The 20154-nt window shown below is 40.9% G+C and overlaps 1 protein-coding gene across 1 annotated transcript in view; it reads right to left on the bottom strand.

Annotated features, from left to right (window-relative positions):
* Positions 1–20154, bottom strand: part of abcb4 (ATP-binding cassette, sub-family B (MDR/TAP), member 4) — a 128766-nt gene that overhangs the window by 91877 nt on the left and 16735 nt on the right. Inside the window, exons 4-7 of the mRNA XM_055655606.1 lie at positions 16539–16689; positions 9089–9149; positions 6732–6923; positions 622–793 (exon numbers count right to left, since the gene is read on the bottom strand). Of these exons, the coding sequence (XP_055511581.1) occupies positions 622–793; positions 6732–6923; positions 9089–9149; positions 16539–16689 (576 nt within the window). The remainder of the gene's footprint in view (positions 1–621; positions 794–6731; positions 6924–9088; positions 9150–16538; positions 16690–20154) is intronic.

Raw genomic sequence — 20154 nt, 5'->3', positions numbered from 1 at the left:
TTTGACAAGTTTGGAGGGATATGGACCAAATGCTCGCAGGTGGGACTAGAGTAGCTGGGAATTGTTGGCTGGTGTGGGCAATTTGGGCCAAAGGGCATGTTTCCACACTGTATCACTCTATGACTCTGTCTGTTGGGAGAAATAAAGTGGTATGAAGTGACAGTGAATGTTGGTGGGAATATCCCAGAACACCCAGAACATCCCAGAATTGCTAATTTAAGGCATAGTTATCAAAGATGGAGTGGTTTAAAATGGGATGGACCGATGATTCAAAACTGGGAGAGAGCTGATATTTTGAGGCCAACTTGGAGGGGGTTACGCTTTGCCCAGCAGAGAGGAAATAAGGGTTTTGCAAACATAATTGAGTATTTTAAGTTCAGTAATTGCTTAACTGGAAGTCAATGTGGATTTGTAAATGCAAAGATGATTGGTGAAGTTGGAACATGTGTGTAGAACTTTAAGTAAACTTATGGAGGAGGAATGAGGCAGATTAGACACAGGGCAATCGCATTGTTATGTGACAACACCAGGTGGTTATGTAATGAAAATTAAATTTCACTCAACAAATTCTAAAAATACAAGATTGTGTTTGAATTAAAGCAATGAGTCAAGTATACTGACCTTAGCCCAGATTGCGGCACAGATTCCCAGAACGGGGCTCACAGCCAGAATCACCAATGCCAACTTCCATCCTTTTACAAAGCCAACCACAAACCCAGCTACAAAGGACGACAGCGACTGTATGAGTATGCCAATTTTATCACCAATACCATCATTTATTTTCAAAATATCACTGAAAAACAAACAGAACACAATCAAAGAATGTCATCTGGTAAACAGCAGTATGCAACGACTCGTTGTTTAATCTTCAAGTCTTCAGCGTTTCCATTGCTCTTTCATCACTGGAGTTTGATGCCTTCAAGGCCATCACAGTGGATCTATCAACCAGGTAGATGCTTGACATATTCCCTGGTTTCAATAAATTGTTATATCTTTTTGTAAGCTTCATTCAGACGTTTTTCATGCAGCATAGAAACATTTACTGTTGGATGTTTATTAAATATCTGGCAACATCAAGATCCTCTTGATTGTATGATATTTGAGACAATATGAATTAGCAGGCTGGAATGGTGAAAGAACAGTTTTCCATCACATGTAGTCAATCCCACCTTTTTCCTGGTTACACTTGAGGAGCTAAAAATGGCCTTTTGGTAGCTGCCAAAATATATTAAAATCAGATTCTGCTAACTTGTTTGAACATCTATTGCCACAATGGCAGCATTGAAGTACAAACATTTAAACAATAACAGGCAAGAAATAACTAATTGGACCACTCATTCAGCTCCAGAACTCACTGCACCACTCTTTCAGCTCCAGAACTAACGTCTTGTGCTCCATACATATATATGACACACTCAATGGCTCAAATGGCTGCCTTGGTGTTCTAACAATTTAATTTATTTATGATTCTATGTGGTTGGTATTAGGACATTAGCTATGTAAAATATGTCCCAGATGGATTTGGAAGTGCGTTGTAAGTTCATAAGTTCTAGGAGTACAATTAAGCCATTTGGCTTAATAAAATGACTCTGCTCATATCAAAACGTCAGAGAGATTAAGTCTACTCTGTCATTCAATCATGGCTGATCTATCTCCCTCTCAAACCCATTCTCCTGCCTTCTCCCCATAACTCCTGACACCCTTATTAGGCAACAGCTGACAGGTGCTGCATAGTGGAGGAGAACCAAATTTCATGAACAAGGATAGGTTTAATACCAAAATGCGTGTGGAACACAGTATTATGTGCTTAAAGCCGTGTACAAAGATCAGGACACGAGTGTTCTTTCATCACACCATACATGGAAGGACGATACTTTGACTGATCAGGTCTACGCTGCCTCACAAAGTATTCCCTTCACCTCACTAATTTTCCCTGAAACCTTTTCTCCACACGTTCCCCTCACATCTCCATTACCTCTTCCACACTTGAGAAAGCATCCTATCGAGATACATTGCAGCATGGTTTAGCAACTGCTCTGCCGAAGACCACAACAAATTGCAGAAGGCTGTGAATAAAGCCACTCTTCCCGTCAACTGATTTAATTTACATTTCACGCTGCATTGGGAGAGTAGCCTACATAATCAAGGACTAACTTACACCCTGGTCATTCACTCTTCTTCCTCTCCCATCAGACAGAGGATACAATATTTGCAAGTACACCACCAGATTTAAGAACAGCTTCTTCCCCACTCTTATTAGACTCTAGAATCTCATAACTAAGGATTTATTTCCAATCTCCCAATCTATCTCATTGTGGCCCTTGTGCTTTCTGAAAAAACTGCACTTTCTATGTAGCTGTAACACTACATTCTGTACTTCGATGCATTTCTGGTTTTGCACTACCTGTGATACTCATGTATGATTTGATTGTACTGATGCATGGCATTATTTACCTGTATAGCTTGCAAAACAAAATGTTTCTCGCTACATGTCACAATATAATAATTTACAGTGGCCAAATAACCTCCCAACCATGCATGAATCAATGAAAAATCACTAGGGCATTATAAAAACTGATAAAAGAAGTTAAGAACTGTGTATAATTAAAAATAAAAGTGATCCTGCCTTAGTTTAGAACTATATTGAGAATAATGTGCACAAATTATATGTAAGATAGGATTTCTGCAGTCCTTGATAAGCTCAGAACAAAGTGTCACGGAAGAAGTGACAGAACAGGTAGCAAGTCGAGAATAAAAAAGAAAGCAGAGGAATGGAGGGGTTTAACTAATCACCAAGCTTGGCAGCAGAGGGGAAAGAGCATTTCACAAAGGTTAGTGTTGGGACTATTGTTGTTATTGCTGAGAGAGGTAATTGGGAATTAAAAAGTGTAGAAACTGCACAACATCATGGGAGATGCTCAATGGAGCTGCTGGTGTTTTCCCTCCTTTGCAAGCGCTGCAGGCTTGAGATATCTGCACTTAAATCAAAAACAAATGATGCAAAACCAAACCGAAATCAACTTGGCGCGTAAAACGTAGCGACACTTGTGCACTGACTCAGTGTGGTCTATTATCTCATAATTCGTATAATTGTGCATAATGTGTGGTAGGATTGTCATTAAACTGCATCCAAAAAAAGAATTTCAACTTAAGTGCATGTGACAATAAAGTACCATTGAACCTTGTCATTCTTGATTTTCATTCAACACTCGAACATGTTGGTGCTGAATTTTGATCAGCTGGTCTTTGAATAACTCGCTCATGTCAGATATTGTGTTGTTTGTTCGAGGTAAATAATTTAAGCCCAGACTGTGTCATCCACTACTGTTCCTCCATCATGAGAGATGGTCAATTCCATTTCAAGCTCCACAGATAATAAAGCAGTCTATGTTCTCATGTCGCAAAATATGAACATTTAGGCTTCTGCTGATACGTGGCAAATAACATTCATGTGCCACGTGCTAGGCAATAACCATCTCCAAGAAAGATGAGCCTAACCATTCAAAGGCGCATAACGATCGCCAATCTGTCATCATTGAGATAATGGGGATCACTTTTGGTCACAAACTGTATTGTGGCTAGTAAAGCAGGGAGGAGATTAAGTCTCCAGCAACATGTGGTTTTATTATTGACTCCACATATTCTTTCCACTGCATTCATGGTACCGAGTGGTGGCGCCATCGAGTGTGGCACCCTTACCAGCAGGTGTCCGCCCTTTCACCCATTTTGTTATTTTTAGGATGTCAAAAAGTATGTTTTTGGAGGTCTTAGTCTTTTTCATGTGGGGGGTGTGAGGGGGTGGGGAAAGAGGGGAAATAGTTTCCCAGTCACTTCCAGGTCGAGGATGTGTCTTTTCTCCGAGCTATACCTTCCCCCCTCTCGCGGCCTACCATCTGGATTGGTGCAGCCTTTCCTGCCGGAGAGCGCCCAGAGCTTCAGCAGCGGCGCAGCACTGAATTACCATTGAAGCACTGAATGTTGAGCCTGCCAACTTTAACACTGTGGAGCTTCCAGCCGCGGGCGGCACTGACTTTAACATCGCGGAATCCTGGGATTTGCTGGGGATCGTCAATGTTGGAGCTCTGCCCAGCTCGGCCTGTGGACTTCGGAAGCCGCGGTCTCCGGTCAGAAATGGCTGATTCGGAACTCCAAGCCGCTGAGAGTGTTCTTCCCGTTCCGACGCCGTGCTCCGATCATCCCGGCGAGAGGGCCTGAACATCGGGCCGTCATAGCAGCGACTGCGGAGGGCCCAAAGACCCCAACCACGGGTGAACAAGAGGAAGATGACTGAACTTTATTGCCTTCCCTCAGTGGGAAACGTTGATTCCGCTGTGGGGGATGTTCATGTTAAATTCTATAATGTTGTGTTCATTTTATTTTATTTGTGTGGCTGTATGGCAACTCAAATTTCACTGTACCAATTGGCGTGTGTGACAATAAATGTAACTTGAACTTTAGGAATGTAAAGGAATATTAATCAAATGTCCAGTTGAGAGCAGCTTCAATAACACTTTAGAAGCTCAATACCGTCTAGAATAAAGCAGCCTCTGTGACCACCACCATATCCACCACCTTAAACATCTCCTCCCTTGACCACCAGCACATTTTACTGGCAGTCTGCTTCATTTATGAAACAGATTACATCATCGCCAAGGCTTTTTGACATCACCCCACAGACCCACAAATTCTACTGAGTAGGAAAAGGGCTTCAGGTTTATGGAAACATCATTGGCTAAAGGTTCTTTCCTAGTCCCAGAGCATCCTGGATAATCCTTCATTGACTCAGAATTGCGGAGGTGCTTTTGCCAGAAGGTTTACAGCAATTCAATGAGTTGAAACTCCTCTATCACCTTAAAGAGAAATATGGATGAACATTAAATGCTTCTTCTTCTTCTTCTTCTCCTTTGGAGTTTTACGGCAGCTGGCATCCGCAATGTTGCATTGCTGCCACCTTCTAGCTTCATTCCACAGTACTCATGTCTTTATATTAGATCCTTTTTATAAGCCCAGAGGCCCTCAAGAAATCAAACAACAACTTTATTCCTTTTCCTTTCCCCCCACACTCTAGAATGTTCTTTACTGATATTTCTGTCAATCCAATTTTCCTCATTTCAATGGTCATAAATCCTCTTTCTGTCTCATATCTCCTACATGCAACTAGGGTATGCTGAACTGTTTCTGGTTGATGGCATTCCTCACACAGCCCAGTAGGGTGTTTTCCCAATATTTTTAATGTGCTGTTCAGGTGAGTGTGTCATATCCTCAATCTTGTTAATACTACCTGTTCCCTCCTGTTCCCCCATGTTCTTGCTGTAATGCCCACTCTGTTTTGTAGCGAATAGAGGTGTCTCCCCTTTGTCTCCTGTTCCCAGTATTGTTGCCACTCCTGATTTATTTTCTTCCACACAATGTGTTTTCCTTCAGATTTGGATAGTTGTAAGTTTACCTCTATGTTTCTTTTTTTTACAGCCTCCTTTGCCAATTTATCCACCTTTTCATTCCCTAGAACACCAATGTGTGCTGGGACCCACAACAAAGTCACGTCATTGCCCCTCCTTGTCACTTGGCTTAATAGTAGCAGGATTTCATACACTAAGTCAGGCCGCCTATGGGATGCACCAGACCCAATACTCTGGATTGCAGATAATGAGTCGCTACATATTAATACTTTACATGGTTGCATCTGTTCCATCCACCGAACTGCCATCAAAATAGCGTACAGTTCCACTGTATATACTGTCAAATAGTTGTTTGTTCTTTTGTAAAGCTCAACATTCATCCCCTGGACTACCACAGCCGCCCCTGTTGTTTCAGCTACTGGATCCTTTGATCCATCTGTGAAAATTAAGAGGTGTTCCCTGTATCTATTATCTATATGGCTATGATATTCTGTCTTTAGGTCTGAATTTTTGTTCCTCCTATTTGACTCCCATATCTCCAGATCAACTTTTGAGATGTTCAGTAACCATATTGGGACTGATGGCCACAATACTGCAGGGCAGAACTCTTTGTCCTCTACTCCCATGTCCCTTGCCACAACTCCTCCAACCCAGCCGAAGCTTCCAGACTGAGCCACCCCTCTCTCCCAGCATTCCTGTACTACCTGTTTTGTTGGGTGGTTCTCTCCATGACCCTTAAGGCTTAGCCAGTAATTAGCCATTAGTTGTCTGCGGCGCAGTCTCAACGGCATCTCCCCAGTTTCCACCTGTAGTGCACATACAGGTGACGTCCGCACACCTCCTATACAGACTCTTAGAGCTTCCGCTTGGACTTTGTCCAACTCGGACAACACTGACTTAGATGCTGACCCATAAGCTATACTGCCATACTCCAGTCTGGATCTGATCAGTGATACATAAATACGTTTAAGAGATAATACATCTGCTCCCCACTCTAAACCTGCCAAGCATCTCATTACATTGATGGCTTTTTTGCATTTTTCAATTACTTTTGTAATGTGGACCCTCCATGTTAATCTGGAGTCAAAATGAACCCCCAGGAAGCGGAAATTTTTAACTCTTTCCAAATTGTTGCCGTATAGTTTTAACTGGACATCCTCTTTAATTTTCTTCCTTGTGAAAACCATTGTCTTTGTCTTCTCTATAGAGAATTTAAAACCCATTTCCTTGCTAATAATGGCCCTTACAATATATGTATGTATGAGTGAGAGTGTGAGTGAATATATATATACTCCTGTATATGAATTAAAGTTTGTATTTGTGATCACTTACTCAGTTAGACGGGTGTTGATTTCACCAACCTCACTGACATCAAACCATCCAATTTCTTGACGCAACACAGCATGAAATAATTCAGTTCTTATTTTCTTTGTCTGCCTTGCTGCTGCCAGTGACCAGAAGGAGATCTGCATAAAGGCTGCAATGAAAGCACCTCCCCCTATTCCTGAATAGTAATAGGAAAATCTGCAAAGAAGAAAAAAAAACTGCATTGAAATAAAAGTACTGGGATTAGACAATTAATATGAAGCTGTTGTGAGGCAATAAATAATAATTTAATTTATTTTATTTGATATACTGTAACAGCAATGTGATGGATGTTTATGTAAATTATGTTGTGTCTTGGGTCTATTTGTTTGTAATGTATGGCTGCAGAAACGTCTATTTCGTTTGGACCTCAAGGGGTCCAAATGACAAATAAATTGAATCTTGAATCTTGAATCCCAGAGAGTGGCAAAAAGTATTCCTTTGTTTAAGAAATGAAGTAGAGAGAATCTAGGGAATTGTAGACCAGTGAGCCTCATATCAGTGTTGGGGAAGTTATTGGGTAGGATTCTTTGTGATAGGATTTACTCTCATTTGGAAGACAATGGGTTATTAATCGACAAACAGCATGGCATCGTATGTGGCAGGTCATGTCTTAATAACTTGATTGGATTTTTAAAAGTGATAAATGTGATTGATAAGGGTAGGGAGGGTAGGAAGCAGTCTACAAGAATTATATAAGGCATTTGATAAAGTCCCCCATAGTAGGCTGCTCCAGAAGATTAAGATGTGCAGGATTCACAATGATTTGGTTGCATGGATTCACAGCTGGTTTAATGATAAAAGACAAAAGGTTGTGGTAGAAGGGCATTATTAGGCTTGGGTGCTGTCATCAGTGGAGATGCACAGGCATTGGTGGTGGGGCCTTTGTTGTTTGTAATATATATAAATGACTTGTACGTAAATGAAGACGGGTTGGTTAGTAACTTTGCAGATGACCCCAAGGTTGCTGGGATTGTGGACTGTGAGAAAGATTGTCAAAATATTCAGTGGTATGAAGGTGTTGCATTTTGGATTGTTGGGGACATGCCGAACTTCCTAAGCCTTCTAATGTAGTGGAGGTATTGGTGTGCTTTCTTGGCCACTGCTTTGGTGAGGCTGGTCCAGGACAAATTGCTGGCAATATTTATTCCTCAGAAATATGGTATAGAATGTTAAAGAAATCATTTAGAATGCTTGTCTTCATTGACATCGAGTATCAGAATCAGGAATGAATGTTGCAGCTTTATATGACTTTGGTTAAACTGTATTTAGAATATTGTGCACAGTTTTGGTCGCCGCATTACAGGAAGGATGTGGAGGCTTTGGAAAGGATGCAAAAGTGATGCAGAATTCTGCATGGATTGGAGGCTATTACCTATAAGGAAAGGTTATTTTCACTAGAACGCAGAGGTTGCGGGGATAGATAATAGAGGTAACTAAAATGATGAGAGGCATGTATAGGGTAGTCAGAACTTTTTTCCCAGGATGGAAATATCATAGACCAGTGGGCATTGCGTTAATGTGCAAGAGGCAAAATATAAAGCAGCTGTGCAGGGCAAGTTTTTCCTTACATACAAGGTGCTACGTGGCCAGAATGCACTACTCGGTGTGGTAGTGGAGGCAGATACGATGGTGGAAATGGAAGAGACTTTCAGATAAGATCATGGATATGCAGCGAATTGAGGGGTATGGATTATATGAGGCAGGTGAGATTAGTTTATCTTGGTGCCAATTTCGGCACAGATATTGTCAGCTGAAAGGCATGATCTTACGCTGTACTGTTCTATGTTCTAATCTGAGTGGTGACCAAGAAAAGGACTGTCCATCCTTTGTAGAATAACCTTGTTTGTTCCATTAAAGTGAATTAAAATCAGGTGGGTTTTATTAAGAAATCAGCTCCAACAGGTTTCCAACCAGGCAGCAATGTTTGAAAGTTACATCCATCCTTGTCAATTAAATGTTGCTATTACCATGCAACATTGCCTCAAAGAGATCATACTTCTGGAATTGTGGACCAACCAGGAGATTATCTTATTTCATATTTTAACCACAACCAAAGCTAAACATAATCAAATATCATGTTTTCTTTCCGATTTATATTTTACTTTCCATCTGTGCCAGGTCAATAATGCATCATCCTAACAATATCATTTTCAACTGATATTACAGTTGATGGTGCAATGAATAACTTCAGGCATATCTTAATTCTAATTATTTGCAATTCTGAAATTACTGAAATATGTTTCTGTCATCAACAGGAGCCAACCAGTATGATTATAGAAATTAATACAAAATTAATATAACCCCTTTGATGTGTTAACTACCTCGTCATTTGCTCCTCCAATGTTTCGGTAAAATCACCAGTTACATTCAGCGTTGAATTTGCTGGAATGGATATGTTGCAGTTAGTATATGTCCTTCTGTTCAAGTTAGTAACATTCATTGAAATCGTCATCACATAAATATGAGGAAATGATAACAAAGGAAGTATAGAATGCAAGATATTTTAATATTAAGTATCTACACAGTGACAACACGCACACACATGAGCATGCACGTGCACTCACACGCAGTTATATCACACGCGTGCATACACGTGCGCGCATACACTTGCACGCGCACACACTCACAGTATGTAATGCTATGACACCGAGTCAGGAAACAAACAATCTTCTCTGACTCAACATGTAGTTTCTGAAGCTGAAAGAATGTTTCAGGCGTGACACTGAGAAAAGTTGACCTAGTTTCAGGATCAATTAATGTCATTAAGCTCCATTAAAGAAGATCAAACCAAGGAGTTTAGGTAGTAAGGTTGTGATGGGATAGTAAGGAGAAGGAATGTAGGGAGGTGAAGTCATCTTCCATTTCTGTTTTGCTTTATTAATATTATCAACTGCAGAGTCTCCCTGCTCTCACAGTAGAACAAGAATGAGACTGAAATTGGAATAGAAGTGTCAAAAATAGTCATGGAGTCATACAGCACGGAAACAGGCCCTTTGGCCCAATTTCACCATGATGACCAAGATCTCCTATCTAAGCTAGTCCTGTTTATTTAGAATATTTTTATTTTTTATTTTTACTTTCTTGCAGAAAGTGTAATTTATGTATTATTTATGTTTTGGAGTGTTTGCGTTGATGTGCATGTGATGCTGCTGTAAGCAATATTTTTTATTGTCCCTGCAGCTCACTGTATTTATGCATATGACTTGCATTGATATTTTCTGATAACGTTAAAATTCATTCTTCATTGTCCATCCATCCAGCCAGCTTTTCTATTTGCAACAAACCTCTTAATGATAGCTCACACGTTTGTATCCAAATAACATATACATCAGTTACAAGAGGCCTATTACCAAGACTTGCAGAACCTAGCTCCATACATCCCACCATTCATTAAAATTCGTGTTAACCAATACCCTTTGCTTCCTGCCACGGAGGCACTTTTTAATCATTTGATCTGGCATATATCAGCCTCTCATAATTTTATATACTTCTACTGGGTCTACCCTCATTCTTTTTCAACCTCTCTACTTCCAGGATGCTATGGGCCTGCATCCACAAGATCTTTCTGTACGTAAATGCTCTGAAGAGTCGTGCCATTTACTGCCATTCTTTTCTCTTATTTTTGACCTGACAAAGTGCAGCATCCCAGATTTGTCCAGATTGTCCATATGCATTTCTCTCCCCATAATTCCAGCTGATCAATATGCTGCTTTCATATGTTCATAAGGCATAGGAGCAGAATCAGGCCATTTGGCCCATCAAGACTGTTCTGGCATTTGATCATGGCTGATCTATTTTTCCCTCTCTACCCTATTCACCCGCCTTCTCCCCATAATCCCAGAGCAAAATTAGCTATTGCCCTTCCTCCCAGGTATTTTTCTTTGGAATTAACAAGAATGAGGAATGATTAATTGAGGAGTTCAAAATTGAGAGATAACTAAAAACATGCCAAACAGAAAAAAAGTATTTTCATTCACAGGAAGTCTATTCTAGTGTAGTCTTGTGGTCTATCCATCTCATCAACCTGCCCAATTGGCTAATTGTTTACTTCTGGCTCAATTTTCCTGCACCATCCCATGGAGTTACAGGTAATGCAACAGCTTTCCCCTCTTCCTTTCCCACCACCCAAATGATACTTCCAGGTAAAGCAACAATTCTCTTGCATTGTTTGAGTTTAGCATTCTGTGCAGGTATGTGGCCTCTGGATTTCTGAAGACCCAAGTATCCCCCATTGTCTTAGTTGAACAACAGAAGAAGGAAAGCTCACGAGTATCACATGTCTTGTGTTGACATTTCCGCTCTATTTATCTCACCTGATTGATCACCTATGACGTGTTGCTGATTAACAGAGTGTTAATTAGCTCACCGAGCCATAACCTGGATTACTCTTTGCCTCCTGCCACTAGGCCGCTTTTTAACATTTGATCAGATTTTTTAATCCAATTTGCCGCTCTCCCTTGGATCTGTTTGACAGGAAAATCTGGTTGTGCAGAGTAATCCAGGTTGTGGCTCGGAGAGCTAATTAATACACTGTCTGTGGTGACCAGCAATCCCCGCACTCTAACACTACCCTACACACACTAGGGACAAATTACAATTTCACTGAGTCAATTAGCTTACAAACCTGTACATCTTTGGAGTGCGTGAGAAAACCAGAGCTCCCAGTGAAAACCCACGCAGGTCACAGGGAGAACGTACAAACTCCGTACATACAGCACCTGTAGGCAGGATTGAACCCTGGTCTCTGGTGCTGTAAGGCAGCCACTATGCCGCCCTATACAATAGGAATGTTTAAAAATCATTTAGACAGGCACATGAATTAGCCGGGGATGGAAGGAGACCATGCACAGGCATATAAGATTAGTTTAAATTTGTATTATGATTGGCACATACATTATTTGCCAAAGGTCCAGTACTGTGCTGTACTGTTCCATGTTCTTCCTTTTATGGTTTTGTTTTATCATAGCATCATTGGGTTGACTTTTGAACTTCACCATCTGAGCAGGAATCTACACACCTGAAGACTTTACAGAATTTGTCAATTGTACTTCTGTTGAAGTAAATAGATTGGAAATTAGCCAAATTTGTGAAGAGCAGGGGAATGTTATTAGATTGCCAGCCACGGATGAAAATCAAAATCTACCTCCATACCTTTTCACCCTTGGTTCCACACTCATGAATCATTGTTGAACTTTTCTATGACTACAATGTCCTAGTTGCTGCTTCAGATGTTAGGCATGGCAAGAGCTCAGTGCTCAAAACTGGTTCTGACTGCAAATATTTTTAGGTGGATTTCTGGTGATGAACTTTCTTGTGATCCTTGTCTCACTCTACCGTTATATTGGGAGGAAATGCTGGAACAAATGAAACCACCTTCTTCCTCTTTCTAAACCAGAGTACTGCAACTAGTTCAGACTCCCCGACCACTACCCTGAATTAAATCGACTGACTCAGCTCAGTGTCATCAAAACAGTGCGTCATACTTTACAAGGGGAAGCTAAGAGTCATTAAAAAAAGAAACCACAATTTATTGCTGTTACCTTGGCCGACACGTACACATTGTGATCATTTTGCAAGTAACCAATTATGGTCACATCAAGGTTTAACCACCTGATGCAAAAGTTCGGTGTGGTGAACACTTATCTGAATCAGGAGATTGAAGGTTCAACTCCCGCTCCAGAGATTGAAGCACCAAATTCTGGTTTAATATCCCAGCGTCATATTGAGAGTGCAGTGCATTTTTGGATTTGCATTCAGAAGATCTCATGATGATATTTTAGAAGGATTGTGGTGAAATTACTGATCTAGCATTCTAAGTTCGTCACCATTAGTCCAAAAGCACGAGTCCAATTGCCATGACTGCAACTGGAGAAATTAAATTTAAATAACTCTCCAATTTTAGGTAACTCATATTGCCTTTCTATATTGGAAGTGGCCATTTCTGATGGTTGTCTATCTGTCATTTTGCTCAGTTTTCCCTCTCTCCATTAGCACAGCCTAAACTACAGGACATGTCCCACACCTTGCTACTTTCAACATGAGTAAAAAAAACAGCCAACTTCTAACTGCTCTCACCCTATCACAGATATATATTTTTGTCTTATCCCTCCATCCTATCGCCTTCCTTCCCCCTCTTGTATCTCTTTTACTATTCCAGCAAAATGTCTCTAACCCAAAATCCATAATCTGCTTCTCTTTCCCCAGAGCTGGCTGACCTGCAGAGTGTTTTTAGTATTCTCTGTTTTTATTTTAGATTTCCAGCATCTCTGTTAATCTTTAAAATAAAGATAAGGCATTCTTACTCTGACGTCTTAAATCAGGTTAGATCTTTGTTCCAGAAATCATCAGTTGTCATTAAATAACAGCTTTGGTAAAGTGAGGGCAGTTACTTCTCTCCGATCTCTGATCTAGTTCTGAAATATGCTGATGTTTCACTAGAAGGGGTGAACATTTCAAAAACAAAAGTGCAGGGAATGACAATTTGACCAGCTTGCAAACACACAGCACTAATGTCATGAAGCAAAATAACAATGCTGAGGTTTATTATTGACATGTACCGAGGTACAATGGAAACTTGGTTTGCATGCTGTCCAATCAGATAATACAGTACACACATACAAATCAAAAATACAACAGATAAAACAAAGGGGAAGATACAGAGTGCAGAATATAATTCTCAGCATTGTATAGATTTACAGATAGAAAAGAGAAATCCAGAACCAGGGGCCACAGTTTACGAATAAGGAGTAAGCCATTTACCATATAACCATATGACCATATAACAATTACAGCACGGAAACAGGCCATCTCGACCCTTCTAGTCCGTGCCGAACACATAATCTCCCCTAGTCTCATATACCTGCGCTCAGACCACAACCCTCCATTCCCTTCCCATCCATATAACTATCCAATTTATTTTTAAATGATAAAAACGAACCTGCCTCCACCACCTTCACTGGAAGCTCATTCCACACAGCTACCACTCTCTGAGTAAAGAAGTTCCCCCTCATGTTACCCCTAAACTTCAGTCCCTTAATTCTCATGTCATGTCCCCTTGTTTGAATCTTCCCTACTCTCAGTGGGAAAAGCTTTTCCACGTCAACTCTGTCTATCCCTCTCATCATTTAAAAAACCTCTATCAAGTCCCCCCTTAACCTTCTGCGCTCCAAAGAATAAAGCCCTAACTTGTTCAACCTTTCTCTGTAACTTAGTTGCTGAAAGCCAGGCAACATTCTAGTAAATCTCCTCTGTACTCTCTCTATTTTGTTGACATCCTTCCTATACTTAGGCGACCAAAATTGTACACCATACACCAGAATTGGCCTCACCAATGCCTTGTACAATTTTAACATTACATCCCAACTTCTATACTCAATACTCTGATTTATAAAGGCCAGCACACCAAAAGCTTTCTTTACCACCCTATCTACATGAGATTCCACTTTCAGGGAACTGTGCACAGTTATTCCCAGATCCCTCTGTTCACCTACATTCTTCAATTCCCTACCATTTACCATGTACGTCCTATTTTGATTTGTCCTGCCAAGATGTAGCACCTCACACTTATCAGCATTAAACTCCATCTGCCATCTTTCAGCCCACTCTTCCAACTGGCATAAATCTCTCTGTAGTCTTTGAAACTCTACTTCATTACCCGCGACCCCACCTATCTTAGTATCATCTGCATACTTACTAATCCAATTTACCACACCATCATCCAGATCATTGATGTACATGACAAACAACAGTGGACCCAACACAGATCCCTGTGGCACCCCACTCGTCACTGGCCTCCAACCTGACAAACAACCATCCACCATTACTCTCTGGCATCTCCCATTCAGCCACTGTTGAATCCATCTTGCTACTCCACCATTAATACCCAACCATTGAACCTTCTTAACCAACCTTCCATGAGGAACCTTGTCAAAGGCCTTACTGAAGTCCATATACATAACATCCACTGCTTTACCCTCATCAATTTCCCGAGTAACATCTCAGTAAACATGACCTTCCAGGCACAAATCCATGTTGACTGTTCCTAATCAGACCCTGTTTATCCAGATGCTTATATATATTATCTCTAAGTATTCTTTCCATTAATTTGCCCACCACTGACGTCAAACTAACAGGTCTATAATTGCTAGGTTTACTCTTAGACCCCTTTTTAAACAATGGAACAACATGCGCAGTACGCCAATCCTCCGGCACTATTCCCGTTTCTAATGACATTTGAAATATTTCTGCCATAGCCCCTGCTATTTCTACACTAACTTCCCTCAATGTCCTAGGGAATATCCTGTCCGGATCTGGAGACTTATCCACTTTTATATTTCTCAAAAGTGTCAGTACTTCCTCTTCTTTGATCCTCATAGTTCCCATAGCTACTCTACTTGTTTCCCTTACCTCACATAATTCAATATCCTTCTCCTTGGTGAATACTGAAGAAAAGAAACTGTTCAATATCTCCCCCATCTCTTTTGGCTCTGCAGATAGTTGTCCACTCTGACTCTCTAATGGACCAATTTTATCCCTCGTTATCCTTTTGCTATTAATATAGCGGTAGAAACCCTTCGGATTTACTTTTACCTTACTTGCCAAAGCAACCTCATATCTTCTTTTAGCTTTTCTAATTTCTTTCTTAAGATTATTTTTACATTTTTTATACTCCTCAAGCACCTCATTTACTCCATAATTATTGTATTTAGAACGGAGACGAGGAAACACTTTTTCTCACAGAAAGTGGTGAGTCTGTGGAATACTCTGGCTCAGAGGGTGGTGGAGGCAGGCTCTCTGGATGCTTTCAAGAGAGCTAGATAGGGCTCTTAAAAATAGTGGAGTCAGGGGATATGGGGAGAAGGCAGGAACGGGGTACTGATTGGCGATGATCAGCCATAATCACATTGAATGGTGGTACTGGCTCGAAGTGCTAAATGGCCTACTCTTCTACTTATTGTCTATTGACTTAGGGCAATTGAATGAGATAATAGATTCTTCTCTGGGAAGAACAGACAAAGGGTCGCCCCGCTCCAGTGCCATCTTCTAGCCAACTTGCTACAGCAGTGCATTTTCAAATTCAGATCCCAATAAAAGACAAATCTTCTTTACTGTCATCTAAAAATAACTGATAGATATATTTTGAGTAAAAACTGAAGTGCAATGAAACCTATATATTTAAAAAAAGACACAAAGTGCTAGAGAGAATCAGCAGGACAGGCAGCATGCGTGGAGAACATGGATAGGTGACGTTACGGGACAGGACCTTTTTTTAGTCCAATCTTAACCAAAATTAAGTGGCTCTGGTGAACGTTTATATATCAAAACCTTCAACATTTTATTTAGGTGAACACATGATCTTGCATTGTTAGCACTAAATTTATGTGAGAGCATCAAATATTGCTAGCACGCATTTTTGACAGTTGATTGTAAGTTATATAAAGTCGTCATTGAAATTAATGAATTTGAATGTGTAAATAACAGCATGTAGAGTATTCTCTCAGAGTTAACGCTAGCAACTCAAGATAAATAAATATGACCAAAGTGTGTACAAAAGGTTAAATTATACTGTTCAATATCTGCAACAGAACTGCATTATCTTGATAATCCAGAAAATTAAAATCACGTGACCTTTCCACCTACAAAAAGTATATATATTTGGTCAGCCTCCATTTCCTGCTCAAAATTATACAAATGCAGCTATGTACTTACATAAGAGGAAAGCAAGCATTCAAGCTTCTGTGGTTTCTGTGGAAGAGTCGTGTATTTATTTACCTGTTATATTTTTCATAAGTCCATCATGAACAAAGCTGTCTGTCATCTCCCCAAACACTATGACCATGAGTGGCAGGGCAATTCCATGAATTATGGCAGCAACACTACCCAGTACCATCAACAATTTATCACATCCATCTGCATAGCGAAACTAAATAAGAATAATTAGAAACACTGGTATTAATTTTGAAACCAATATTGAAATTAAAACATTTTAATTCATTCAAATTGTTCAAAATCACATTTGGATTGACATTGGCTGACATTTCAAAGTAACCCATAGTTATATCATCACTGCTGTTAGTTATCATTTCAGAACCTTTACCAAATTTCAAACCTTTCCTAGACTTACCAAGCTGCCAGATTTAAATGACTGTAATTAAATTTAAATAACTTCAAATTATTTTAATTAAATGACTAAAACTGATGTTGGAAAGTACCTGGGGAGGGGTGGTTTGGGCAGACTGGGACGTGAACAAAGGAGTTGCGGAGGCAGCAGTCTCTGTAGCAAGTGGAAAGTGGTGGGAATGGGAAGATGTGACTGGTGGTTGGATCACTTTGGAATGTATAAAGCATTAGACTCTAGGAATGTTAAGAGTTATGGGGAATAAGCAATAAAGTGGAGTAAAAACCAGACCACTTCACTCATGATGTTATTGTTTGGTGGAGCTGGTTCAAGATGCCACATGATCTATTCCTGCTCATCTTTCTCTGCACAATGTAGGGGAATCTACTGAAGGGGCAACGTTTCATAACGCTGCCAAGCAAATCTGGATACGTTAAAGATTTCAAGCAGCACCAACTTCTGCCAGATTTAGAGAGAGGTGGAACACCTTTGGTTTGGTAAAATAGCCATTTGGATTATACCGTTTCAACTCAATCTGTGCCGGAAGACACATGGTGGCATCATTATCAAATAGAAAGATCTTTCTGGAATGTGCTTTATTAACACCCCTATGACAACATGTCATTTAACATTAAAATAGGACATGCTGGAGTGAATACTGGCCACCCCAGATGGTTATAGCACATGACAGTAATTTCTGCAGACTCTAACACACCAACGCATTCTTGGTTATAGGGAACTTGAGGGAAAACCCGTAGGTCAGGTAACGTCTCTGGACAGGGAAACAGTTAACATATCGGGTCTGGGACGCTTCACCAGAATGGAGAAAGATAGTGCCAGACCTGAAAAGTTACCCGTTTTACTTCACACTGATTGCCCGGCTTACCAGCATTTTGTTTTTTCACATTTCCAGCATCTGTGGTTTATCTGATTGTTATTCAACAATATTATCTCCACTGGACCATAAAATAGCACCAGGAGCTCATTAAATATGTTGCATTTGGCCAAATACTTTGTGTAAACCATCTGAACAGTCTATATTTTCTTGAATAAAAATCAATAGGTTCTAAAATCAATATTCCACAATTAAATAACCATTAGTTCTCATCTCTTCAAATTTTCTCACTCATTGTCCTTTTGAAGGCCGACATCTCCAGGTAACATGTATTATCCTTCTCATGCCTGGCACCGAACCCTCAAAGCAGGAACGTCATTTGATCGTTTCGCCGAACACCTCCGCTCGGTCCGCAATAACCAAGCTGACCTCCCGGTGGCTCAGCACTTCAACTCCCCCTCCCACTCAATCTCCGACCTCTCTGTCCTGGGTCTCCTCCATGGCCACAGCGAGCAGCACCGGAAATTGGAGGAACAGCACCTCATATTCCGTTTGGGGAGTCTGCATCCTGGGGGCATGAACATCGAATTCTCCCAATTTTGTTTGTCCTTGCTGTCTCCTCCCCTTCCTCAGCCCCCCTGCTGTCTCCTCCCATCCCCCAGCCTTCGGGCTCCTCCTCCTTTTTCCTTTCTTGTCCCCGCCCACCCCCGCCCCCGATCAGTCTGAAGAAGGGTTTCGGCCCGAAACGTTGCCTATTTCCTTCGCTCCATAGATGCTGCTGCACCCGCTGAGTTTCTCCAGCTTTTTTGTGTAACTTCGATTCTCCAGCATCTGCAGTTACTTCTTAAACACGTAATTTGATTTCGTTTGGTTTATTTATTGTCAGGTCTACTGAGGTAAAGTGAAATGCTTTTAGAAACATAGAAACATAGAAATTAGGTGCAGGAGTAGGCCATTCGGCCCTTCGAGCCTGCACCGCCATTCAATATGATCAGGACTGATCATCCAACTCAGTATCCCGTACCTGCCTTCTCTCCATACCCTCTGATCCCCTTAGCCACAAGGGCCACATCTAACTCCCTCTTAAATATAGCCAATGGACTGGTCTCAACTACCCTCTGTGGCAGAGAGTTCCAGAGATTCACCACTCTCTGTGTGAAAAAAGTTCTTCTCATCTCAGTTTTAAAGGATTTCCCCCGTATCCTCAAACTGTGACCCCTTGTCCTGGACTTCCCCAACATCGGGATTAATCTTCCTGAATCTAGCCTGTCCAACCCCTTAAGAATTTTGTAAGTTTCTATAAGACCCCTCTCAATCTCCTAAATTCTAGAGAGTATAAACCAAGTCTATCCAGTCTTTCTTCATAAGACAGTCCTGACATCACAGGAATCAGTCTGGTGAACCTTCTCTGCACTCCCTCTATGGCAATAATGTCCTTCCTCAGATTTGGAGACCAAGACTGTACGCAATACTCCAGGTGTGGTCTCACCAAGACCCTGTACAACTGCAGTAGAACCTCCCTGCTCCTATACTCAAATCCTTTTGCAATGAAAGCTAACATACCATTCGCTTTCTTTACTGCCTGCTGCACCTGCATGCCTACCTTCAATGACTGGTGTACCATGACACCCAGGTCTCGCTGCATCTCCCCCTTTCCCAATCGGCCACCATTTAGATAATAGTCTGCTTTCCCGTTTTTGCCACCAAAATGGATAACCTCACATTTATCCACATTATACTGCATCTGCCAAACATTTGCCCACTCACCCAGCCTATCCAAGTCACCTTGCAGTCTCCTAGCATCCTCCTCACAGCTCACACTGCCCCCCAGCTTAGTGTCATCTGCAAACTTGGAGATATTGCCTTCAATTCCCTCATCCAGATCATTAATATATATATTGTAAATAGCTGGGGTCCCAGCACTGAGCCTTGCGGTACCCCACTAGTCACTGCCTGCCATTGTGAAAAGGACCCGTTTACTCCTACTCTTTGCTTCCTGTTTGCCAGCCAGTTCTCTATCCACATCAATACTGAACCCCCAATGCCGTGTGCTTTAAGTTTGTATACTAATCTCTTATGTGGGACCTTGTCAAAAGCCTTCTGGAAGTCCAGATACACCACATCCACTGGTTCTCCCCTATCCACGCTACTAGTTACATCTTCGAAAAATTCTATAAGATTCGTCAGACATGATTTACCTTTCGTAAATCCATGCTGACTTTGTCCAATGATTTCACCACTTTCCAAATGTGCTGCTATCCCATCTTTAATAACTGACTCTAGCAGTTTCCCCACTACCGCTAGAGTCAGTTATTAAAGATGGGATAGCAGCACATTTGGAAAGTGGTGAAATCATTGGACAAAGTCAGCATGGATTTACGAAAGGTAAATCATATCTGACGAATCTTATAGGTGCGCGCTTTTGATGCGCGCTA

Source organism: Leucoraja erinacea, chromosome 2, assembly GCF_028641065.1.
Source record: "Leucoraja erinacea ecotype New England chromosome 2, Leri_hhj_1, whole genome shotgun sequence".
Classification (NCBI taxonomy): domain Eukaryota; kingdom Metazoa; phylum Chordata; class Chondrichthyes; order Rajiformes; family Rajidae; genus Leucoraja; species Leucoraja erinaceus.
This window is presented reverse-complemented; position numbering and strand designations above follow the sequence as displayed.